The sequence below is a fragment of the Salmo trutta genome, chromosome 13, assembly GCF_901001165.1.
Source record: "Salmo trutta chromosome 13, fSalTru1.1, whole genome shotgun sequence".
Taxonomy (NCBI): domain Eukaryota; kingdom Metazoa; phylum Chordata; class Actinopteri; order Salmoniformes; family Salmonidae; genus Salmo; species Salmo trutta.
Genome location: NC_042969.1, coordinates 20,010,373 through 20,037,019, shown reverse-complemented (window position 1 = coordinate 20,037,019; position 26,647 = coordinate 20,010,373). Strand labels below are relative to the sequence as shown.

The following is a 26,647-nucleotide window of genomic DNA, read 5'->3' as shown; positions in this document are numbered from 1 at the left end:
TTATGGCCGCCAGTCTGTCGGCGGCGGAGTCTCGCGGGTCTCGTCCGGCGGTCGTCGAATCGCAGCAGCCTCGAGTACTTGTGAAAGACCTTGAGCGGCATGGTGGCTCGGAACACGGTCCTGCCGCTCTCCGCGTCCCACAGGCTGGCCGCGGCCCTCGCCCCGGGACCTGTAGACGCCCGCTAGGATAGCAGCCCTAGGTAGGCGCGCAGGTCGACCGAGTCCATGGGTCGCCAGCCGTCGCGTATTTTCTCACCCCCTGCAGATTGGTCATGTCCACGACGATCCCTTTCTATCGCCGGCGTGACAAACAGCCGGAAGGTGGACTCGATGTCGAGCGCGCGCGACGCCGCGTAGGCCGTAGGGCGGGCGTCACCGCCGGGGCAGGGGTGGCGGACGGCGCGGGGCAGGTCCGGGCCGCGATAGGCCGCGGAGGACCATTTGATTTTGCCGTTTTTTGACAGCAACGTCTCCCTTCGGCCTCGGACGGCCGCCGCCGCCGCCGGGTCCTCTGGCTCTGGCTCTCTGTCTCGCTCTCGGGCGGCGGCCGTGTCTCGCTCTCCCTCTCGCTCTCCCTCTCGCTCTCCCTCTCGCTCCTCCTCCTCCTCCTCCTCCTCCGAAGAAGAAGAAGAGCGCGACCGCAAGGCCGAGTCGTCCGCGTCACGTTCGGGGTCGTATTCCTCGCCGTCTTCGTCTTCCGAAACGTCCTCCTCTTCGGAATCGCAAAAGTCTTCTTCGTCTTCTCGGTCGACGCTGGAGGCTATCTGTTCCAGGACCTGAGCCGCGCTGAAATCGGGACCGCGGCGAGGCGCCGGCTGCGGCCTCGCGTTCGGCGGGGTCGTATTCCTCGCCATCGTCCTCATCGTCTTCTTTTTCTTTTTCTTCTTCTTCCTCTTCTTCTTCTTCTTCTTCTTCTTCTTCTTCTTCTTCTTCTTCTTCTTCTTCCTGACAATATTAGTAGCCTCTCTACGGCCGGCCGACTGCAGGCTGACGCGCGCCCGAGCCGGGGGGGTCGCTCTGACCCGGCCCTGACAACTGCAGAGGGGGATACGACATACGCATTGCTGACGCGCGGCCGAGCCGGGGGGGTCGCTCTGACCCGGCCCTGACAACTGCAGGGGGGGATACGACATACGCGTTGCTGACGCGCGGCCGAGCCGGGGGGGTCTCTCTGACCCGGCCCTGACAACTGCAGAGGGGTTTACGACATACGCGTTGCTGACGCTTCCCCAGGGGTCTCTCTGACCCGGCCCTGACAACTGCAGAGGGGGTTACGACATACGCGTTGCTGACGCGCGCCCGAGCCGGGGGTCTCTCTGACCCGGCCCTGACAACTGCAGAGGGGGGATATGACATACGCGTTGCTGACGCTTCCCCCGGGGTCTCTCTGACCCGGCCCTGACAACTGCAGAGGGGGATACGACATACGCGTTGCTGACGCTTCCCCAGGGGTCTCTCTGACCCGGCCTGGACAACGGGAGGGCCGACGCGTGGCCGAGCCGGGGGTCTCTCTGACCCGGCCTGGACGACTGCAGAGGGGGGATATGACATACGCGTTGCTGACGCTTCCCCCGGGGTCTCTCTGACCCGGCCTGGACTCGGGGTGGAACGGCTCCTAACCCGTGGCCGACGCGTTGCTGACGCGCGCCCGGCCCGGGGGTCTCTCTGACCCGGCCCTGACAACTGCAGAGGGGGGGGGGGGGGGGGGATATAACATACGCGTTGCTGACGCTTCCCCCGGGGTCTCTCTGACCCCGGCCTGGACAACGGGAGGGCTGACGCGTGGCCCAGCCAGGGGGAGGGGGGGGGTCTCTCTGACCCGGCCCGGACGCGGGGGAACGGCTCCTAACGCGTGGCCGAGCCGGCGGGTCGCTCCGACCCGGCCGGGACAACGGGAGGGTTATTGAAACACTTCATTAAGAAATTCCTGTGGCTCAGTTGGTAGAGCATTGTGTTTGCAATGCCAGGGTTGTGGGTTCGATTCCCACGGGGGGCCAGTACAAAAAAAAAAAAAAAAAAATGCATGTAATTAAATGAAATGTATGCAATCACTACTGTAAGTCGCTCTGGATAAGAGCGTCTGCTAAATGACTAAAATGTAATGTAAATTGTGATGCAACCAAATCATGGGCTGGTGCCACTAACTGAAATGTTTTGCATGGAGGCCTGTGACTATGCTTTAACAATTAATAGATAGAACACTAGTCCCCAATTTGAAAATACTCAAGTTACAATTTTTCTTTTAAATAGTAGATTACCATTTTTAAACATTTTAAAAGATATCGGGGTTAGAAGGGAAAGTAATCCAAAAGTAATTAGATTATGTTACTCATTTCGAGTAATCCAAAGGATTACGTTACCGATTACTTAATTTGTCATGTAACTAATTAGTAACAGATTACATTTTTTATTTAATCCACACAACCCTGATACTCAGATACCTTAACTACAAAACTTTGAAGAAAAGAGTCTGGCAGAGAGAGGGGAGAAAGGATGCCAAACCCTTAGAAAAGGTGAAACAGTCAATATAAATGATAATCATCAGTGAGTCATCTGAACTATTTGTACACAATCAGTGTAGACGTCTGACACACATCTGAACTGTTAAGGAAACGCACATGAAGCCCAGACATCCACGTGGATCTAATCTAACACTATGTCAAAGTATAGATATAGAGACAATGAAAGAAACAAGTAAGAAGGGGTGAGAGGAAGAGCAACCGGGAGAGAGATGACTCATGGTACGGATGGTGGATGAAGGATACGTTCCGTGCCCTGGAAGCCAACGCTGTCCTTCACCATTTCTCCCACGATGCACCCCACTGACCAGATGTCCACTGTGAACAGGAAGAAAACAAAAACAAACAAACATGAACATACGGTGGTCGAACATACGGGTGGATGTCTTATTTGTGAAACAGAATGAATCACATAACACGGATCGTCAAAATCACAGACAGACAGATGGCACAGTGGTCAAAGATGAATAAAATAATTCTGAATTCTTTGAGTTATGAAATGGTTAAAATGCAGGATTAGGAGGGGACAGGTTGGGATGGGATGGGAAGGACAGGCTAACTAACAACCTTCCAGGCTCCTCTCCCATGCTAAGGAGCACTGCTTATCAGTTTACACACCTGTGTGTGTGTGTGTGTGTGTGTGCGTGCGTGCGTGTGTGTAGCCGGTACAGTAGGATGTGATGAGGTCAGTGGGTGGGTAGTGTTTGCGTTGGACTGTGTGCTTCTAACAAATGGTCTTCAACTCCTCCCACTTTCAACCCTATGATTATTTAAAGAGGTATTTTCTCTGAAAAGGTCAATGGGAAACTTTTGATGCAGTGGAACAATTAGCCTTCACCTCCTACACAGGAAGATAGGTTTAGCTATAGGTTAATCATACACACAGCAAATATACATGGCATACCATTCACTATGTAACACTACTACTTAAACATTCTCCTATCAAAGTGTTTCAGTGGTTAGAGTGTGTGTTTTAGGGGTTAGAGTGTGTGTTTTAGTGTTTAGAGTGTGTGTGAGTTTTAGTGGTTAGAGTATGTGTGTGTGTTTTAGTGTTGAGAGTGTGTGTGTGAGTAGAGAGGAGGAGACAGGAAGAGGGAGGAGAGAGGAGAGGAGTGGAGGAGGAGAGAGGAGGAGAGAGGAGGAGGGAGGAGAGGAGTGGAGGAGGAGAGAGGACGAGAGAGGAGTAGAGAGGAGTAGAGAGGAGGAGAGAGGAGGGAGGAGGAGTAGAGAGGAGGAGAGAGGAGGGAGGAGAAGTAAAGAGGAGGAGAGAGGAGGGGAGCAGTGGAGAGAGGAGGAGGAGAGAGGAGGGGAGAAGAGTGGATCAGAAAGAAATACGTAGACCAAAGGGCCCTTGTCAGTACTATAAATGGAATAGGAACACAGGTGGAGTAAAAGAGAACTCTATCAAACTAGAGTAAAACACTAGGAACTATGTGGATAGAAGCACAAGATCACTGGCCTGAGTACACTAGGTCCAGGTCCTGAAACTCCTCCAGTGACTTCTAAGGCGTGAACACATTGACCAGCCTGATAATCTGAAGACAGATCGACCAACAACTCTTCATTTGAACTGTAATTAAAGGTTATAATATCAAAATGTTACCCATCAGCTCAGTAGACAGAGCATTCAAACATTTATTTTTAATGGGGAGAGCGTACGTTTTTGTGGTTGACACATTTGAGCAGCACCAGTTCCCTGTAGTCCCGCTTGGCATGCGTTTGGTTCTGGAAGGGCCGACACAGATTCTTTAGCACCAATGGAATACCTAACACTGAGTCTAGAGCAGAGCTGGAAAGAGGGAAGGGAGGGAAAGAGAGAGGGTATGAGAGAGAGAGAGAGAGAGAGAGAGAGAGAGAGAGAGAGAGAGAGAGAGAGAGAGAGAGAGAGAGAGAGAGAGAGAGAGACATAAAGGAGTGGATGAGACACAAGATAGAGAAAAGAAGAAAAACAATTTAGTGAAGAGCTATGAGTGGTGATCCTCATTAAAACCTCTTAGTGACCCCTTCGAGACAGGATCCCGTTAACGGGATCGTTTGACAAAATAGCATGGCGCGAAATTCAAAACAACAAAATTCTAATCATTTCAATTTCTCAAACTTACACCATTTTAAAGATACACTTCTCCTTAATGTAACCACATTGTTCGATTTCAAAAAGGCTTTACAGCGAAAGCAAAACATTAGATTATGTTAGGAGAGTACATAGACAAAAATAACCACACAGCCATTTTCCAAGCAAGGAGATATGTCACTAAAACCCAAAACACAGCTAAATGAAGCGCTAACCTTTGACGATCTTCATCAGATGACACTCCTTGGACGTCATGTTACACAATACATGTATGTTTTGTTCAATAAAGTTCATATTTATATCCAAAAACAGCATTTTACATTGGCGTGTGATGTTCAGAAAATGTATTCCCACTAAAACTCACGGTGAATGACCACATCAATTTACATATACTCATCATAAACGTTGACAAAATACATAACAATTATTAGAATTATAGATACAGTACTCCTTTATGCAACCGCTGTGTCAGATTTTAAAATAGCTTTTCGGCGAAAGCACATTTTTCAATATTCTGAGTGCATAGCTCGCCATCAAAGCAAGCTATACAGACACCCGCCAAGTTCTGGGGTCACCTAAACTCAGAATTAGTATTATAAATATTCTCTTACCTTTGCTGATCTTCGTCAGAATGCACTCCAAGGACTGCTACTTCCACAAGAAATGTTGTTTTTGTTCTAAATAATCCATATTTATGTCCAAATACCTCCTCATGCGTTCAGGTCACTATCCAAAGGCATAATGCGCGAGCGCGGTACCAGAGACGAAAAGTCAAAAAGTTCCATTACCGTTCGTAGAAACATGTCAAACGTTGTTTGCAATCAATCTTTAGGGTATTTTTAACGTAAAATTGCGATAATATTCCAACTGGACAATAGCGTATTCATTCCGGCGCGCTCGCAGGACCGCGCATACCCAAACCCTTTGTCCATAGGCAGTCCACTGATTGACTGAGCTACTATTATCTGCCCAGTAACAGGAGAAGGCTGAAATAACTTGAGTTTATGAGTTCTGTTATACTCACAGACACCATTCAAACAGTTTTAGAAACTTCAGAGTGTTTTCTATCCAAATCTACTAATAATATGCATATTCTAGTTTCTGGGCCAGAGTAGGAACCAGTTTAATTTGGGTACGTTTTTCATCCGGCCGTGAAAATACTGCCCCCTATCCCTAAGAGGTTTTAAACATGAATCATGTTCCTACAGTCATCCACCTGTACACTGTAGAACTGGCCCTCACCCTCACCCTCACTCATACTGTTGCTGAATCAGGGGCCGGAACCAGTCTGGAAGACACAGAGATCGATGTGTTAGTACTGGTCCTAATATAATTCAAAATGGATGTCTCACTCAAATCTGCATCATTCCATCCATCAAGCCAAGTTCTGTTATTGTCAGCATAATAACAGTCAGAGTCAGAGAATGTGTGCTCTGTGCGTGTGCTCTCTCTCTCTCATGCTCTCTCATTCTCTCTGTGTGTGTGTGTGCTCTCTCAATTCAATTTAAGGGCTTTATTGGCATGGGGAAATATATGTTCACATTGCCAAAGCAAGTGAAATAGATAATAAATAAAAGTGAAACAAATTTTTTAACAATTACAGTCAACATTACACTCACAAAAGTTCCAAAGAAATAAAGCAATTTCAAATGTCATTAGGTCTATATGCAGTGTTGTAGTGATGTACAAATAGTTAAAGTACAAAAGGGAAAATATATAAACATAAATATAGGTTGTATTTACAAAGGTGTTTGTTCTGCACTGGTTGCCCTTTTCTTGTGGCAACAGGTCACAAATCTTTCTGTTGTGATGGCACACTGTGGTATTTCACCCAATAGATATGGGAGTTTATCAAAATTGTATTTGTTTTGGAATTCTTTGTCGGTCTGTGTAATCTGAGGGAAATATGTGTCTCTAATATGGGCATACATTTGGCAGGAGGTTAGGAAGTGCAGCTCAGTTTCCACCTCATTTTGTGGGCAGTGTGCACATAGCCTGCCTTCTCTTGAGAGCCAGGTCTGCTTTCGGCGGCCTTTCTCAATAGCAAGGCTATGCTCATTGAGTCTGTACATAGTCAAAGATTTCCTTAATTTTGGGTCACTCACAGTGGTCAGGTATTCTGCCACAGTGTACTCTCTCTCTCTCTCTCTCTCTCTCTCTCTCTCTCTCTCTCTCAATTCAATTCAATTCAATTTGCTTTATTGGCATGACGTAAGAATGTACATATTGCCAAAGCTTATTTTGGATATTTACAATATAAAAATAAAAATGATAATCAAAATTGTCAACAGGACAACAGTAACAACAATAACCAAGGGTCAACATAACCATACATTCAACAATAACAATAAGCATACAGTAGAGTACATGTGCAGGTTGATTGGTCTGTCAGACACTGTCCCTCATCTTATGGCAGGCAGCAATGTAGTGCGCTGTCAACCCACAGCTCTCTGCGTCCTCCCCCAACAGGACGGGTAGCCTACTCTCATCAGAGAGGTCTTTGAAACCCAGAACCAGCTGGATGAGGGTGTCATGACTTCAGCCAAAATATTTTCTTAACTCTTCTTGAACTGCACTGTTGGTTAATGGCTTGTAAGTTAATGGCTTGTAAGTAAGCATTTCATGGTAAAGTCTATACTTGTTGTATTCGGCGCATGTGACAAATAAAGTTTGATTTGATTTGGCTCCCCTGCTGCCTCCGGCAAGCACATGCACCCTGACACACACATGCAACATAAATGTACACACAAACACTGACACAACAGTTCATCTCTGTTGATTGAGATCCATGTTTGCCTGTGTGTGTGTGTGTGTGTGTGTGTGTGTGTGTGTGTGTGTGTGTGTGTGTGTGTGTGTGTGTGTGTGTGTGTGTGTGTGTGTGTGTGTGTGTGTGTGTGTGTGTGTGTGTGCGTGCGTGCGTGCGTGCGTGCGTGCGTGCGTGCGTGCGTGCGTAATAGCAGATTCCCACACTGGGGTTAGCAGTGTACCATGACAAATACGCAGATGTTAACTGGAATAGGCTGCATTACAGCCTTTCAGTCACTCCCATTGCCAGAGCCAGGAAAAGGGAAGGCATAGGAGTTATAGCACTTTAAAACATGCACTAAGACAGCATTACGACAACACTCATAGACAATGACGCAAAGGCTGAGTTTACACAGACAGCCAAATTCGGATCTTTTTTTTTCACTATTTGGTCTTTTGACCAATCAGATCAGCTCTGAAAAAGATCTATTGTGATAATATCTGATGAGATTGGTCAAAATAGCAATTTGTGGAAACAAGTTCAGACACACAGAGACTACACATACATACACATGTTATGCAACCACGATTGCATGTAAAAACACAGCAGCTGTTGGTACACACACGTGACACATACGCACACACACACACGACCCTAGAGAATGTGACGATGAGGCATAGGTCCACAGTGAGAACTGCCGATGACTCAGATGAATGAATAGTGCTCTCTCTTTCTCAATTCAATTAAATTCTCTCTCTCTCTCTCTCTCTCCACTCTCTCTCTCTCCGTGCTGCTATTTAGTTCCATTCAATTTCAAGTTTATACAGATTAAATAGGCACACACAGACAGTTTGAATGATGAAGTACTCACCCACCACTTCCTAGCCACCCGGTTTATGACACCGCATACCATTGGTAATCTGCTATACCTTACCCTACCTGCTGATCACGTTTCTGTTCAACCTCACGTACCACTTATCATTTGCCAAGACCTGGAGCTGGGCTCTTTCATTCACTTCTCGCCGGCAATGCGGTACGTGGTAGTAGGAATGGAAAGTGGATGGACGGACTGCGGGCAGAATCATACAACACCTACCTTCTCCCTTCGCTTCTCCTAGGCATGGAAAAGGCAAGGAAACAGCTCCTATCAGAATAAAGAAAAGTTAAGGAGAACAGTTTTCCTAACTGACACAATAAAAAGTGAAAACTCAATCCCTTTATTTAACTAGGCAAGACAGTTTAGAACTAATTCTTATTTTCAATGACCTAGGAACAGTGGGTTAACAGCCTTGTTCAGGGGCAGAACAACAGATTTGTACCTTGTCAGCTCAGGGATTCGATCTTGCAACCTTTCGGTTACTAGTCCAACGCTCTAACCACTAGGCTACCTGCCACCCCATACATATGGCTAAACCCGCCTATTTCTAAAAATAATCTCTTTAAAATCTGATTTTAAACCTAACCATAACCCTAACCTTAAAACAATACCAAAAAGCAAAAGCAAAAAATATAAATGTTTAGGATACCTATTTAGACTTTGTGGCTGTGGTAATTAGTGACAACTGAGGCGGGGGAGGGGAGGAGCGTAGAGATCTATTTACATGACTATTCTAAGTATTGAAATTCCTAATTATATGGGGTGGAGGGTAGTCTTGGTACAAAGTGAATGACGTAATCACGAGATCCTGAAAGTTTGTGACAAACTCTTGTATTGTCAAAAGAAACATTGTTTCAATTTCATATCACGTCTGAAATGTAACTATAACAGCAAGCACCAGTATTCTGTGAACATATTAGGGGAAAACTTAGTAAATGAGGGACACTAAGTATATTGAAAGCAGGTGCTTCCACACTGAGTTAAATAAGCATTATTATGGCTACCAAAAGATCTCAGTGACTTTGAAACAGGGGTCTCAAAGGAGCATAGGCGGTTTAAAGGGTGTGTGTGTGTCTCAGTCACCAGATCTCAACCAAATTGAACACCTATGGAAGATTCTGGAGCGGCACCTGAGACAGCGTTTTCCACAACCATCAACAAAACACCAAATGATGGAATTTCTCATAGAAGAATGATCCCTCCAATAGAGTTCCAGACACTGGTAGAATCCATGCCAAGGTGCATTGAAGCTGTTCTGGTAGCTCATGGTGGCCCAACGCCCACTGTATTATCCCTTTCATACACAGATCAAAATCCCACTAATATACCAGCCTGCTTCTTTATACCATCTGTTGGTATATCTGAAAGGGCAAGGGGGTCAAAAACATGGACAAATAAAACCCACCTAAAGACCTAGCCTTTAACCATAATACAGGTATTGGGTCTGTGTGAACGGTTCTCTATTTTCTAGCAGATAAATTCATGAACACTTCCATTGTTTTAACACCTCCCTAATTTTAACTGCAAACAGCCCCCATGGTTTAACAACACCCACCACCTCTCCCCATTTGCCAGTTACCCACTGATACTGTATGTATAAAAGGGGTATTCCTGCAAATAAGTGGTCAACAAGGGGCTGTTTGAAAGGGGTCATATAAACTTGTATTTTGTCTGTTTGAAATGAGTCATAGAGGCGCAGTAAAAGGTAAAGGTAAGCACACTTTCCATTTTCACCTAAAGTTTCCTTTATTCATTCATTCATTAATTAATAGAATATCAGGTTGCTATAAAACCTACGGTATAAAATACAATCATAGTTAAAGCGATAAATCAGCATCACTTTCTTTAATCATCATAAAATAACCTGATAAATACACCGACTGCAGTACATCTAACATGTTTTACCCTATACAGTACATCTAACATGTTTTACCCTATACAGTACATCTAACATGTTTTACCCTATACAGTACACGTAGTGAAATGGCCAAAACTACAATTCATATTATATATTGCTCCTTTTCTTCTGCATATCACTCTTCCAATGAGATGTCAAGGTAGTGCGTCATGAAAACAATAGTTATGTCAACACTGGCATTATGGGAGATGAAATACAATATAAAAGAAAGTGGCCATCATACATGGGATAAATAAGACAATGAAGTGCAGACAATCTTCAGAGAATGTGACAGATGTCCCTCACAATGCTGCATGACAGAAAATAGAATAAGATTGTGATGATGATGATGATGAGCGCCACACAACGACTCGACACAGAATAAGGATTCATGAAAGGATAGTGAATTAAATAAAGTAGAATTATTATGGTGTCTTGAGAGACTAAACTGTAGCAGTATCATCCAGCCCTTTTCAACAGATTGGAGTGTAGATTAAGAGTAATCCCCTCATGAGTAAAAGATTCACTCAGAAGGATTAAAATAGACTATAAGGCACAATGAATAGAGGCTGTGTACAGTACATCAAAGCAGTGTACATCAATAGCGCTTTCTGGAAAAGTTCCTTACAATGTGCTAGCTATGGAGTACCACAGTATGAGTCATAATACCCATAAAACCTAGCGGTCAAACAAAAAAATAGTTCCAATCGTTTTTCCACCATTCATTTAGAAACACTTAAAATAAATAAAAATATACTTAAAATAAATAAGGGCTGTGTTTTGTGTAGGCTTCCGCTGGCGTTACATTTTGATAACCATGTAAATCTCTCGAGGACAAGGAGACTTTTATTAATATATTGGCCTGTATTTACCCCCCCAAATGAAATGCTAATTAGCTGCTAATGTGGCTATAAAAACAAACTACAAATACCATGATGATCTGGACGAGACTGCCGAATCAAAGCAAAGTTAAGAATCTCTGGATTAACTCTCTAATGTTAGCTAAATTTAGTAATGAATAAATTGGCAACATTTCTTTAAATTGACAATTCTGTGAACTGTCTTGTGCAATTAATTTTTTTATTGATATAATACCTATTAGTTGAGATGACATGCAGGAGCTTGCAGGGATTTGTAGTATACTTTAATCCTAATTAGCATTTTTCGAATCTGAGAGTAAATAGAGCCGAATATATTGATAAAAGTCACCTTGTCTGAGCGAGATTTACATGATTGTTAAAACATCACACCAGGGTAAGCCTACATGAAACACAGCTCTTATTTTAAGTCTTTCTAAAATCCCCAATGGGAAACATGAATGGTGGAAAAACGATTGGAACCATTTCCCTGTTTGACCACTATGTTTTATGGATATTATGACTCTTCCACTGTGGGGCTCTATAGGCTATTCTGTATAAAGGAATGCTATGGAATAGACTACACTTCCCAAGATACAAAGTGAAGATAATAGACTGCCACAGGACAGAGAGCCCAATACACATGAAGAGAATATTATCATAAACATTCACAATGCACTTTTTCACATATTGCACAGTTATAAGCACTTCAATCTACCAAGTTAATGCATTATTCCTACATTTGGTGTTTTTGGCTCAACTGTTTGTGGACAAGGCACCAATTGGGTACAAGGCACAGTGCATACAGTAGTGTATAGTCTCTTGCTTTGGAAACATTATTGGTGATAATGCTGCTGATTGGACAGATGGTCAAACACTCGTGAGATTTACACACACACACACACACACACACACACACACACACACACACACACACACACACACACACACACAATTGCACTTTGATGTGTAAGCCTCCACTCAGTCTCTCTTTTGAGCAGAGGCAAAGCAGTGTTATGGTCTCTACTGCCTCCTGTCTGTCTGTCTTTTATCACTCCACAGTGACAGACTTGGCCAGGTTCCTGGGACAGTCCACCTGCAACCAGAGAGAGACAGCCATTAAATCAGATCAATACTGATGAGTAAAGGAGACAAGACTACATACACATACAGCATAGGCATATGGCAGTGGAGGCTCCTCAGAAAAATAAAAATAGTGAAACATTCAAAAAAAGTTGATTTTGAGATAAAACTATACTAAATATATTCACAACTTTTGCAATGAAGGTCTACAGTAGCCTCAACAGCACTCTGTAGGGTAACACCATGGTGTAGCCAGAGGACATCTACAGTAGTTTCCGGCCTCCTCTGGGTACATTGACTTCAATACAAAACCTAGGAGGCTCATGGTTCTCACCCCCTTCCATAGACTTATACAGTAATTATGACAACTTCTGGAGGACGTCCTCCAACCTATCAGAGCTCTTGCATGAACTGACATGTTGTCCACCCAATCAAAGGATCAGAGAATGAATCTACTACTGAAAACATAAGCTACAGCTAGCTAGCACTGCAGTGCATAACATGTTGTCAGTAGTTCACTCAAAGAGAGGGAAAGACAATAGTTGAACAGTTTTGAACAATTGAAAAAAAAAATGAAGGTGAAGCGAGAGCTAGGTATATTTCATATTTTTTTTCACTTTCACTTAGCTACCAAATGCAGCAAGCTAGTTTAGTATACTCAAACATATGTTAGCTAGCTGGCTATGGCTATCCAACATTGCATTTCTTCCAAGTCAAGGTAAGCTTTTGGTTTTATTCATTTATTGCCACCGGGGCCCGCCAGTGTATCTGCTAAACTGCTTGCTGTTGACTGTACACTGTACTGCATGATTGTAGCGGGTTTACTAACGTTTTAGTTCTAGTAGCTATGTTGTCTATGACATTAGCTAACAGCTAATAATGATGTAGGCTGTGTATAGCGGTTTGCGGTTATGATATGAAGGTTTGGATTGGAAGGGTTTTTTCGCCTGGTCACATACAGCTGATGTGTTGTGCACTGAAGTCCACAAGCGAATGTAAAAGGTGAGAGGAGGAGAGCACGTAGATGAGAGAAGGAATTATACAACAATCACAGGTATCATGCTGTTTGTATGTGGCTGCTATGAAAGTGAACTGTGTTTGCATGTGATCAAGGGTGTATTCATTCTACCGATTCTGTTGAAAAACGTTCCTTAAACGGAAGCATATGGAACAAAACGGGGTTAAACATACCTGAATTTGTCCAATAGAAACTCTCGTTTCTGTTGGACTAATGATTACACCCTAGATCAGCTAGATGCAGGCAAAATTGTTCAAGGCGGTATTGAATGTGTCAATGTCTGTCACCTTGATTATTAAACATTTTCTCGACCTGTGCACCTACATTGTAAACTTTCATTGATAGGCTAGGTTGTAGCAACCTCATGATGGGTACAGGAAAGATTTGAGTATCATGTAGCAGCCTAAACCTATCAATGTTACATTGAGCTGGGTGACTGGAATATGAATGACAGTCATCCAGTATGCTGTAATATAAAAAAATAATGGTCCTCCCTCATCTTAAACGGCACCGACCGCCACTGGTGTATGAGTAGTTGATTAGGTGTGTACTTGTAATCGTTGATTTTGATGCTTTTGGTAATGAAATTGAAATAAAACATATTCAATACTAGGTAATTAAAGTCCATAAGGAAAGAGCAGGTAGTGGTAGACTCACGTCGTAGCCCCGTAGCACGGCCAGGTGGAAGGACAGGAGCTGCAGAGGGATGACACTGAGGATGCCCTGGAGACAGTCCACCGTGTGAGGCAGCTCAATGGTCTTATACGCATTTTCAGACATCTCCTGGTCGTCCTGGCAACACAGGATAATCGGCCGCCCCTGAACGGGAAGGCGAGAAAGACAGAGCGGTTCACAGAAGTATATCAATCAATTCATTTGAATTCATTATTCAAAGCTTTTGATAGTGAGGCTGTGTGTGTGTTACTAGTTTTTACCTGTGTAATGCGCGTGAGCCAGTTAAGTCATGGGTGTGCATACGAGGTGGGTATTTAGTTGTGTCTACGTGCATTTGAATATGTGATGTGAGTGAGGAATGTGACGTACCGATCTGGCTGTGACCTGCTGCAGAGCGTTCTGACACTTGGTGTAGCAGGCGTCTTTCATGATGATCATGATGACCGGCATGTGCTTGTCAATCAGAGCCAGGGGGCCGTGCTTCAGCTCCCCAGCCAGGATGCCCTCTGAATGCATGTACGTGATTTCCTTGATTTTCTGTTTGGGAAGAATCAATCAGTGACATAACATAATCAATAGTCTATAATTCATATAGATGAACAGGCATGTGAATATAGAGTGAGATGTTTAACGATATATAAAGGAGTGAAAAATAGGAGTAAAAGGAAAACATTGCCCCTAGAAACTGATTTAACGTCAGTTTGGCAAGTTTCCTATAATGGTTTAGGGTCAGGATTTGGGGTGGGTAAGCTGATTGTAGATCTGTCCTCACCAGTGCCCCCTCCAGACAGGTGGCGTAGTTGAAGCCTCGTCCCATGACCAGCAGAGACTTCTGCTGATATAGCTCATCTGCTATGGACTTGATCTTATTATCCAGAGTCAGAACATTCTTGATCATGTCTGAGAGAGGGAGAAGAGAGAGAGAGACAGAGAGGGCGAGGGAGAGAGAAAGGAGGAGGGAGAGAGGGAGAAGAGAGAGAGACAGACAGGGCAAGAGAAAGGAGGAGGGAGAGAAAGAGAAGAGAGAGAGAGAGAGAGAGAGAGGGGGCGAGGGAGAGAGAAAGGAGGAGGGAGAGAGGGTTTGGTTCACTCTCATTCATCCATTTTGTAACACCTGGCAGTAATCTATTGGCTATAGTGTGTGACGGTTATAGATGCAGTTTTGTTTCACTGAGATGGTTTATAGTGTTAATGTGTCATTCTACATGGCTTTAATATAAGAACTCACCTGGGAGAATCTTGAGTCCATTGATGATCTCCAGCCTCCTCGGCTGCAGGGAGATCCTGTCCTCACTCATCATCAGACCAAACATGATGAGAGCCACAAACTGGCTGGTGTAGGCCTTGGTGCTGGCCACCCCGATCTCTGGACCGGCATTGATGTGCACCCCGCAGTCTGTGTCTCTGGAGATGGAGGAGCCCACTGTGTTGGTCACCCCCACGGTCAGAGCTCCTCTATCCTTACAGTACCTCAGAGCCATCAGAGTGTCTGCTGTCTCACCTGAGGGGGGAAAGAGGGAGATAACCAAGGCACGTCATCATTCATACCAGCAAAACACACTAGAATTCTCCCTTACTCAACAGATTACCCACAGTATCCATACCAGCCTTTTCTCTATTAGAACATCCAGTCTCCACCAGAGAGAGTTCTCTCTATTAGAATATCTAGTCTCCACCAGAGAGAGAGTTCTCTCTATTAGAACATCCAGTCTTCACCAGAGAGAGTTCTCTCTATTAGAATATCTAGTCTCCACCAGAGAGAGTTCTCTCTATTAGAACATCCAGTCTCCACCAGAGAGAGTTCTCTCTATTAGAATATCTAGTCTCCACCAGAGAGAGAGTTCTCTCTATTAGAACATCCAGTCTCCACCAGAGAGAGTTCTCTCTATTAGAATATCTAGTCTCCACCAGAGAGAGTTCTCTCTATTAGAACATCCAGTCTCCACCAGAGAGAGTTCTCTCTATTATAATATCTAGTCTCCACCAGAGAGAGAGTTCTCTCTATTAGAACATCCAGTCTCCACCAGAGAGATTTATCTCTATTAGAACATCCAGTCTCCACCAGAGAGAGTTCTCTATTAGAACATCCAGTCTCCATCAGAGAGTTCTCTCTATTACAACATCCAGTCTCCACCAGAGAGAGTTCTCTCTATTAGAATATCCAGTCTCCACCAGAGAGAGAGTTCTCTCCATTAGAACATCCGGTCTCCACCAGAGTTCTCTCTATTAGAACATCTAGTCTCCACCAGAGAGAGTTTTATGAAACACCAGCAATACAAAAACGTATAGCAGATTAATCACTCTGAGGAATTACCTGATTGGCTGATGTAGAAGCAGACATCGTCTCTGAAGACGGGTGTGTTGCGGTCCAGGAAGTCACTAGCCAGTTCCACCATGACAGGAAGCTCTGTCAGCTCCTCCAGAATCTGTCTGGTCTGGAGAGAGAGAAACAGAGAAAGAGAGAGAGATTACAATGGTCATCATCATCTTTTCTTTCTCCTCCTCTTCCTCAATCACACTTCTGGTTGGTTCACTTACAGCTACGGCAGCGTGGAAGCTGGTTCCACAGCCAATCATGATGAGGCGTCTGCAGCGTTTGATCTCCTTCAGGTGGTCCTTCAGCCCTCCCAGGATCACTGAGAACAAGACAGGACCGGAGTGGAGAGACCATCAGCATTCATATTTAGTCCAAGGAGGTAAGAGGGGTAACTATGAGCCTCTTTACATCACACTACGTTGACGACACAAAGTAAGTTCAGGAGAGAAACAAGCATACAGTATCAAAGTTCTAGAGTGGGATCTCTGCTACTTTTAGAGTTATGGTCCAATTTGTAAGTATTACCAACAGAGTGAATGTGAAAATGGATGCAAAATGGTCACCCTCTGCTGGTGATTTGCAGGATGTGCCATGATACAAGTGAAAGGGGGGCTGTGATTGGTTACATTGAAAACGATGTTTGTCTGTATAAAATGGGCCAGAACTTTAAAACTAGAAGAGATCCCACTCTGGAACGTTGATATGCCCATAGAGTATATTATGTTCAACAATATAGTGAAAAAATTTGCCAAATCATAAATTGGTATATTTTCAATATTCATGTTTCACTGAGCTGGTTTATAGTGTTAATGTGTCATTCTATATGGCACTCTACTCAACAAATTGGATGCAGTCTATCACAGTGCCATCCGTTTTGTCACCAAAGCCCCATATACTACCCACCACTGCGACCTGTATGATCTCGTTGGCTGGCCCTCGCTTCATACTCGTCGCCAAACCCACTGGCTCCAGGTCATCTACAAGTCTCTGCTAGGTAAAGCCCCACCTTATCTCAGCTCACTGGTCACCATAGCAGCACCCACCGGTAGCACGCGCCCCCAGCAGGTATATCTCACTGGTCACCCCCAAAGACAATTCTTCCTTTGGCCGCCTTTCCTTCCAGTTCTCTGCTGCCAATGACTGGAACGAACTGCAAAAATCTCTGAAGCTGGAGACTCATATCTCGCTCACTAGCTTTAAGAACCAGCTGTCAGAGCAGCTCACAGATCACTGCACCTGTACATAGCTCATCTGTAAATAGCCCATCCAATCTACCTCATCCCCATACTGTATTTATTTATTTATCTTGCTCCTTTGCACCCCAGTATCTCAACTTGCACATTCATCTTCTGCACATCCTACCATTCCAGTGTTGAATTGCTATATTGTAATTACTCTTGCCACAATGGCCTATTTATTTCCTTACCTCTCTTATCCTACCTCATTTGCACATGCTGTATATAGATTTTTCTACTGTATTATTGACTGTATGTTTTGTTTATTCCATGTGTAACTCCGTGTTGTTGTATGTGTCGAACTGCTTTGCTTTATCTTGGCCAGGTCGCAGTTGCAAATGAGAACTTGTTCTCAACTAGCCTACCTGGTTAAATAAAGGTGAAATAAAAATATATATATATTTTTTAATATTTTTCTATATTCATGAATGAGTGTAAAAATAAAACCATTGGAAATCAAAATACGAATCATATTACAGAGTCGTAAAGCCTCATATGACATACAGGTTTTCTTTGTGGCACCTACAGATGAAAAACTATGCAGTCTTAAAGGAGGCCTGTATTAAATATGCTAACTTTGATGAATTATTACTCAATTATGCTTTAAAATACAAATGTCAAATAATCCTTCCTCCAAAGGACCCTTCTATGGATTACAATTCGTGAAAATTCCCCCCCAAAAATCATAGTATTTTTTTTGTCTGGGTTTCCTGAGGATCCACGCTATACATCCATGTAGTAACTGTTAATAACCTATGCTGCCTCCGTGAGTTGCTGTGCTAATATTGATTGAGGATACGGCACAGTACCATCGGCATTCCGGAACAACAGGGAGTGGCATCAATCAGAATATGACATCACAATGGTAAGCTACCTTTGTTGGTGTGAAAACAGATCCGGCCCCTCATGGTGTTGAAGACAGACTCTGGCTGCTCAAAGATCTCCTTTTGCATAAATGCCTCAAAGTTACCTGCACAGAAAGAGAGAGAGATGAGGGACACGGAGCATGATGACTGTTTCAGTCTCACAGCACACTGGTGTAGGTACTCCCTAACGCCAGCAGGGTGAGATCTTGTTCTACTGTTCTTAGAGCTAGTGACTGCAGTAAAGTATGGTTGGCCATGGGCCTGTCTCTCTGTAAATCAGACTACATTTCTCAGGTATGACACAAGACCCTATCTTTGACCTCTGTGTGAATAGGAAGGTGTATTGGTATTGACCACTCCAGGTATATGACCTCTGTGTGAATAGGAAGGTGTATTGGTATTGACCACTCCAGGTATATGACCTCTGTGTGAATAGGAAGGTGTATTGGTATTGACCACTCCAGGTATATGACCTCTGTGTGAATAGGAAGGTGTATTGGTATTGACCACTCCAGGTATATGACCTCTGTGTGAATAGGAAGGTGTATTGGTATTGACCACTCCAGGTATATGACCTCTGTGTGAATAGGAAGGTGTATTGGTATTGACCACTCCAGGTATATGACCTCTGTGTGAATAGGAAGGTGTATTGGTATTGACCACTCCAGGTATATGACCTCTGTGTGAATAGGAAGGTGTATTGGTATTGACCACTCCAGGTATATGACCTCTGTGTGAATAGGAAGGTGTATTGGTATTGACCACTCCAGGTATATGACCTCTGTGTGAATAGGAAGGTGTATTGGTATTGACCACTCCAGGTATATGACCTCTGTGTGAATAGGAAGGTGTATTGGTATTGACCACTCCAGGTATATGACCTCTGTGTGAATAGGAAGGTGTATTGGTATTGACCACTCCAGGTATATGACCTCTGTGTGAATAGGAAGGTGTATTGGTATTGACCACTCCAGGTATATGACCTCTGTGTGAATAGGAAGGTGTATTGGTATTGACCACTCCAGGTATATGACCTCTGTGTGAATAGGAAGGTGTATTGGTATTGACCACTCCAGGTATATGACCTCTGTGTGAATAGGAAGGTGTATTGGTATTGACCACTCCAGGTATATGACCTCTGTGTGAATAGGAAGGTGTATTGGTATTGACCACTCCAGGTATATGACCTCTGTGTGAATAGGAAGGTGTATTGGTATTGACCACTCCAGGTATATGACCTCTGTGTGAATAGGAAGGTGTATTGGTATTGACCACTCCAGGTATATGACCTCTGTGTGAATAGGAAGGTGTATTGGTATTGACCACACCAGGTATATGACCTCTGTGTGAATAGGAATGTGTATTGGTATTGACCACTCCAGGTATTTGTTACCCTTAGGCACACAGATCTAGAATGAGGCTTTGCCTACCCTCCTCAAATCCCAACCTGGCACAAAACAGATCTTACATTACTGTGTAGGGCCTGGGACACTATATCCTACTCCTAGTAAACTCCTAGGTTGCCATGGCGACTAGCCCTATGATTAACCTCTGACCTTTCATAATCTCCTGTAGTTCCATCTGGAGGGTCTGGATGGCCCGGACTGAATCCTCCCCTGCCAGGCTGTTCACCCTATGGAGGGACAACTTGCCCCCGACCACTGCTGCAATGTCATCATCCTCCAGGTAGATCACCTTGTTGGTGTGCTCTATGATGGCACTGGGCAGGGACAGGTGGGAGCATGAGACAAGCACACATGCATGCTGTACACACACACAAACACATACACCTAGGGCTTTCAGCTCACCTGGCGTCAGAGGCAAAGTAGTACTCCACAGCCTTGCCGTCTCCAGCTGAATTCACAGCAGTGGATTTGTCTGGCTTGTCTGGCCGGTTGTGACTGTTTTTATCCTGGACCCCCTCCTTCAACAGACCTACAGGACAGAGGGCAGGGGTTAGGGGTCATGGTTCAGACTGGGTCAGGGTAATCAACAGTTCCTGCTTTACTTGAACGTTTCACCTAAACTGTTTTAAGTATTTTGTTATTAACTAGTGACTGCTTGTGACATGCTTATAACTGCTTATACTGTATGTCATGATTATGATGGTGGTGACTGGTGTGTTTGGTGTGTTTACGGATATATTCAATCAATCCCTATCCCAGTCTGCTGTGCCCAAATGCTTCAAGAGGGCCACCATTGTTCCTGTCCCCAAGAAAGCTAAGGTAACTGAGCTAAACGACTATCGCCCTGTAGCACTCACTTCTGTCATCATGAAGTGCTTTGAGAGACTACTCAAGATCATATCACCTCCACCGTACCTGATACCCTACACCCACTCCAATTTGCCTACCGCCCTAATAGGTCCACAGACAACGCAATCGCAATCACACTGCCCTAACCCATCTGGACAAGAGCAATACCTATGTAAGAATGCTGTTGATTGACTACAGCTCAGCATTTAACACCATAGTACCCTCCAAGCTCGTCATTAAGCTCGAGACCCTGGGTCTCGACTCCGCCCTGTGCAACTGGGTCCTGGACTTTCTGACGGCCGCCCCCCAGGTGGTGAGGGTAGGAAACAACATCTCCACCCTGCTGATCCTCAACACTGGGGTCCCACAAGGGTGCGTTCTCAGCCCTCTCCTGTACTCCCTGCTCACCCATGACTGCGTGGCCATGCACGCCTCCAACTCAATCATCAAGTTTGCAGACGACACTACAGTGGTAGGCTTGATTACCAACAATGACAAGACAGCCTACAGGGAGGAGGTGAGGGCTCTAGGAGTGTGGTGTCAGGAAAATAACCTCACACTCAACATCAACAAAACAAAGGAGATGATCGTGGACTTCAGGAAACAGCAGAGGGAGCACCCCCCTATCCACATCAACAGGACAGCAGTGGAGAAGGTGGAAAATGTTAATTTCCTCGGCGTACACATCACGGACAAACTGAAATGGTCCACCCACACAGACAGCGTGGTGAAGAAGGCGCAACAGCGCCTCGTCCACCTCAGGAGGCTGAAGAAATTTGGCTTGTCACCGAAACCACTCACAAACTGCTCCACCCACAACCGCAAGGCTCTCCAGAGGGTAGTGAGGTCTGCACAATGCATCACCTGGGGCAAACCACCTGCCCTCCAGGACACCTACAGCACCCGATGTCACAGGAAGGCCAAAAAGATCATCAAGGACAACAACCACCCGAGCCACTGCCTGTTCACCCCGCTATCATCCAGAAGCCGAGGTCAGTACAGGTGTATCAAAGCTGGGACCGAGAGACTGAAAAACAGCTTCCATTGATTCGATTTGATACTTAGCCTTCAAGGTGAAGGGTTCAAGTAAAGTGCTGTAAACTAAAGATTGCGAGTGTGAACAGTGAACAATGACAAACAGAGAGGGATTTAATCAACAACCCAATGATTTAAACCAAAACAAGACAGGTGGGATTAGAGTTCATGATCGTGATTGACAGACAGAGGAGAGGAGTCAAGGGTCCTTTGACCATCAATAAACAAGCTAATCATATGTTTACATTTCTTCACCTCAGAAGATTCTGGAATCAATAACCAGGTGGATATGGAGGTTCAATTTGCAATCTGTATTGATTTGTCCATGGTATTTATGAGGTGACTCACACACAGTGACCTTTGTCCTTTGTCACAGTTACAGGAGTATTAGTCCCTAATAGCGATAAGTGACATCTCCTTGTCTCCTTGTTTCTTTCCTTCATCTGCACTTGACAGGTGAAAAGACATTTCCATCCACTATGTTGCTTTCACCTATCTTGTGTTTTTAGATGAGAGGTGATGAGGGAAAGGAGCGGAGAGGAGGAAGCCACTTTATAGCATTGAGATGCAACCCATTATCCTCCTACTCTTCCTGGTTCCTTTCCCTTTCTCAGACTTTGGACTCCAGCAGGATACATCACTACTGAAGTGGAGTTTAGCTAAGTTAACAGACAGCAGGGTGAAGACAGTCCAACACATCTATGGGGTGTTCTCTAGATAACTGACACACACAGAGAGAACAGAACTGTTATTAACTGGCCAATGAGTATGTAAGGAGCAGATTTGTTATAACACGCATGTCAAGATAAATCTTTGAAATCTATCATTTGGAGAGGGCTGTCCTACTCCTTGTTTCTAGATAATAGTTACTGGATGAGGATTCAGCACCCTATTCATTAGAAAAAAGGGAGCTTTAGAGTCAGAATGTCATATTGCAATGTTATGTAATTAACCTGACAGTACTTTCCACTGAGTGTGATCATGATGTTAACCCATAATAACCCATAGAGGTTCCACACAGTATTGGCAGCATTTCCACAAGAAGCAAGAGTCTCATTTCTCATAACCATCATTTTTGTGATTCTGCATAATTTTTGCACAAGTAGACAATCATTTAACAGTCGAATCATTGGAGACGTGTGTCTGATTAAAGGGAATCTGATTGTTGTTAGTCATGCAACTCTTATGAGGCGGTTCAATCCAATCAGAGGTCAGAACACACAACACCCACGAGTTTATTTGGTAGTTAGCGCACCTACGGGCTCAGCAGCCCCCTGTCGCTCTGTAAACACTGGGATGACTGCACAGTCCCTCAGGAAAGAGTAGTACGGTGCTACGGATAGGACAGGGTTAGTCTTAGATTATTACATGTTATCACACACAGGAGGGTTATCATTAGTCTGGACCAGACAGTAAATACTGCTACTGTTATGGTTAGGACAGATACAGATACTGCTCACAGTAAGTACAGCTACTGTTAGGGTTAGGACAGATACAGATACTGTTCACAGTAAGTACTGCTACTGTTATGGTTAGAACAGATACAGATACTGCTCACAGTAAGTACTGCTACTGTTAGGGTTAGGACAGATACAGATACTGCTCACAGTAAGTACAGCTACTGTTAGGGTTAGGACAGATACAGATACTGCTCACAGTAAGTACTGCTACTGTTATGGTTAGGACAGATACAGATACTGCTCACAGTAAGTACTGCTACTGTTAGGGTTAGGACAGATACAGATACTGCTCACAGTAAGTACTGCTACTGTTAGGGTTAGGACAGATACAGATACTGCTCACAGTAAGTACTGCTACTGTTATGGTTAGGACAGATATCGATATTCATAACAGTAAGTACTGCTACTGTTAGGGTTAGGACAGATACAGATACTGCTCACAGTAAGTACAGCTACTGTTATGGTTAGGACAGATAAAGATACTGCTCACAGTAAGTACTGCTACTGTTAGGGTTAGGACAGATACAGATACTGCTCACAGTAAGTACAGCTACTGTTAGGGTTAGGACACAGTTACTTAATTGATTGATTAGGTTGGTTAGTTTGTTATGCAAGGGTGTACTCCTACTGACCCGAATCATGACTTGAGATACAGACATATAACCTCATCTATATGATGTATGCGTCAGTTCCAGTTACGCACTCGTGTCTCAAGTTAGAGATCTGTCCATGAATATTATGTAACAGAACGTGTTCAGATGCATTAACGAACACAGTCAGGTTTCTGTGAGGACAGTGGGCAGACAGAGAGGTTGGAGTACACTGAAGTGAGACCGTCAGCTGGAGAAGAGGCTTGGGAGAGAGGAACAGAGCTCACCACTGTTGTACTGGATCGGGATGTGCTCTGCGGAAAGCTCATACTTGCTCCGCACACCAATGAGAAGAGGACTTCCTCTCCTGAAGGAGAGAGAGAGAAAGGGGGATGATAGCGGGATGGGGATGAAGGGGAAAGGGAGAAGACAGAGGGGGTAGAAGGGGAGAAATGGTTAGATTTCTATCTTGTGTGAGAGAACACAAACGCGCACACAGTGTAATGTCTTAAAACATTTCTTGTGAGTGTAACATTTCCCACAGCAGGGGAACATGAGCTGGGATTGGTCTCCACACCTCAGCTGAACTCTTTCTCCCGAGTGTTGCTGTTGAATGACTCCCATTGTTCACTACACTATAATGAAGTACCTGGAGCACTCCTCGCTCTCGCTCTCCTTTTTCTCCTCTGTGTGTCTCTCTCCGTCATACTATCTCTTACTTTTACTCTCTGCCTGTCTGTCCCCTAATTCACCTCTCCCCTCCATGTCTCTCTCGTTTTCTAGCAGGTTCCTGCTCCTTCACCTCCTCCCTCTCCCCTACAGGTGGTTGAGTCAGTTCCTGCTCATGTTTCTAGCTCATCAGCCATGCATTCTGTCTCCAGTACTCCATGTGTGCTTCTCTGATTGGCTGATGCGGGTGTGCCGGTGTGTGTGTGTGTGTGCATAACAGGTGAGGAGAGAAGGCGTGGCAAACCTAACCTGTATATAGATCAAGTAGGACCTATGACAGAGTGCACTGTACACCAAGCACCTAATAAAAGTACTTAACACTCCATCATAAATATCTACATCTCAATTACACCTAGGTATGTAGCATTTTCCTGTTTGACAGCTTACACCTAGCTGCGGTAATTCCCCCCTGAGGCTCAAAGAAAACAGCAACGTTTCTCAATTACACTCTTTTCTTTCCCTCTGTTTCCTGTATCCTTCTCTTCTCTGTCAGCCCTGTACGCGGAGCTGGGAGCAGGGAGCACGGAGCTGTACACTTGGCCAGAGTGACGTTGGGCTAAAAGGCAGTATGCTGTGCTGTTTTTTTCAGATTCAGAGTGTTTAATAGTCACATGTACAGGGTTGCAGGTGTGATGGCAGGGTACAGTGTTTAATAGTCACATGTACAGGGTTGCCGGTGTGATGGCAGGGTACAGGGTTTAATAGTCACATGTACAGGGTTGCCGGTGTGATGGCAGGGTACAGAGAGAGAGAGAGAGAGAGAGAGAGAGAGATGTAGAGACAGTGATTCTCAGGCTGATAGTTCTGCCAAAAAGAGAGGGAGCAGGGGCTAGCATCACTGCTTAATCCCTTCCATCCCTCCATTTCTCCCTCTACCCTGGGAGACAGCCCTAACAATGCAAGACATAAACTGTCAGCTCAGTCCCTGGCTCTCAAGACAAGACTAAGCTAAAAACAGCAAGTAACTATCAGAGAGAAAATGAGAGAAAGAGACAGAGAGGGTAGAGAGAGAGAGAGAGAGAGAGAGAGAGAGAGATATAGTATTCAGTGAAACTCACTGTATCCAGGTGGAGCAACAACAGGTGGACTAACTGAACCCTAGCAACAACATCAACCAATCATCCTCTTTACTGTGTACTATAAACCATAGGTCAACAGCCCTCACCCTCTTTCCCTCAGCCTACCAACGAGGAAACAGAGAGAAATAATTGAAGAAATCAAGACGTCAGAAGTGATTGAGTGTAATAGGTGCTGGCCAGGGTTTTCTCCCTGAGAAGGAAGAGGAAACAGAGCAGAGCCTAATGAGTCACAGAGCGTAGAGTAGAGGAGAGCCAGGCAAGAGGCCAGCAGCCAGCTTTAGAGAGGCCCAGCAAGGAGTGACTGAACCTGGACCACACTCCTCTCCTTCTCCTCCTCTGTCTGGATCTCAAAGCCACACTGCTTCTCTATACAGTACCACACACACAAGTATGCATGAGGGACACAAAATAACATTTACATTTCAGTAATTTAGCAGACACTCTTATCCAGAACAAATTACAGGACGCTCTCAACCACTAGGCTACCAGCCACGCGACACACACACACACACACACACACACACACACACACACACACACACACACACACACACACACACACACACACACACACACACACACACACAAAGAAAGATCCACCTCACACTTTCACCCCTTTCCTGTAAACCCTGACTGTTTCAACTTCCAGTCAACAAACGTGACCCATGGAATAGACGGAATAGACGTAGGCAGAGACACAATCTGAAGGCCAATATATGGCTATATATATAATCAGGTTTTATTGCTTTATTGTGGCAATAGACGATGAGTCAATGCCAATGGGTCTTGATTATTTTTGTTGATCATGTTTCCATACGCTAGTGTGTGGAGGACTCACAGACAAGACCAGACGGAGAGAGACGTGTGAGGAAGTGGACATGTACACTGACCTGGTGGCTACAGCCTCTCCGGGGAAATAATGGCTTTTGAACACCAGGGCGAAGGCCCCCTCCTAAAACAGGATGACAAAGAGGAGAGAATATGTTAGTGTTCATGATGATGATGATGAAGATGATGATGATGAAGAGGAGAAGAAGGATGAAGATGAGAAGTAATTGTAAAAATGCTAAATACATGGGAGGAAAATGTAGACATCAGTTTCAGTCGAACAGACAAACAGTGAGCTTAAAAAGCAACATTGAAATTCCCTGTCTCTTTTTGGATAGACTTCTTAACCTGTATTCCCCCTCGTGGGGGTAGTAGTTGGGATGTGAGAGAGAGAGGATGGTGATGTTTAGGGAAGCTAAGGGGAATAAGACCCTTATTGCATAAAACCAGTGGGGGGAGATAGAGGGGAGAGGAAAGGAAGGAGGGGAAGGAGAAGGAGATGGGAAAAGG

The 26,647-nt window shown here is 44.6% G+C and overlaps 2 protein-coding genes across 3 annotated transcripts in view; both read right to left on the bottom strand.

Annotated features, from left to right (window-relative positions):
* LOC115205026 (peptidyl-prolyl cis-trans isomerase G-like) lies at nt 1-1,602 on the bottom strand. Its single transcript, XM_029770587.1, has 3 exons — nt 1,247-1,602; nt 640-1,022; nt 1-196 (listed from the first exon to the last, which is right to left on the bottom strand). The coding sequence occupies exons 1-3, from the start codon at nt 1,424-1,426 to the stop codon at nt 1-3; spliced, it is 759 nt and encodes a 252-aa protein (XP_029626447.1). The 5' UTR covers nt 1,427-1,602.
* A 9,591-nt stretch (nt 1,603-11,193) lies between these two features.
* Nucleotides 11,194-26,647, bottom strand: part of LOC115205411 (glutamine--fructose-6-phosphate aminotransferase [isomerizing] 2) — a 32,593-nt gene continuing 17,139 nt past the window's right edge. The window contains exons 7-19 of one of the 2 annotated variants that reach the window (XM_029771372.1): nt 26,200-26,261; nt 23,789-23,868; nt 22,707-22,784; nt 19,970-20,096; nt 19,718-19,881; nt 18,170-18,265; nt 16,282-16,379; nt 16,058-16,178; nt 14,972-15,244; nt 14,516-14,643; nt 14,113-14,280; nt 13,726-13,887; nt 11,194-12,063 (exon numbers count right to left, since the gene is read on the bottom strand). In XM_029771372.1, coding sequence (XP_029627232.1) covers nt 12,019-12,063; nt 13,726-13,887; nt 14,113-14,280; nt 14,516-14,643; nt 14,972-15,244; nt 16,058-16,178; nt 16,282-16,379; nt 18,170-18,265; nt 19,718-19,881; nt 19,970-20,096; nt 22,707-22,784; nt 23,789-23,868; nt 26,200-26,261 — 1,602 coding nt within the window. In that variant the 3' untranslated portion in view covers nt 11,194-12,018. The remainder of the gene's footprint in view (nt 12,064-13,725; nt 13,888-14,112; nt 14,281-14,515; nt 14,644-14,971; nt 15,245-16,057; nt 16,179-16,281; nt 16,380-18,169; nt 18,266-19,717; nt 19,882-19,969; nt 20,097-22,706; nt 22,785-23,788; nt 23,869-26,199; nt 26,262-26,647) is intronic. The other variant, XM_029771373.1, reaches the window with a different exon arrangement.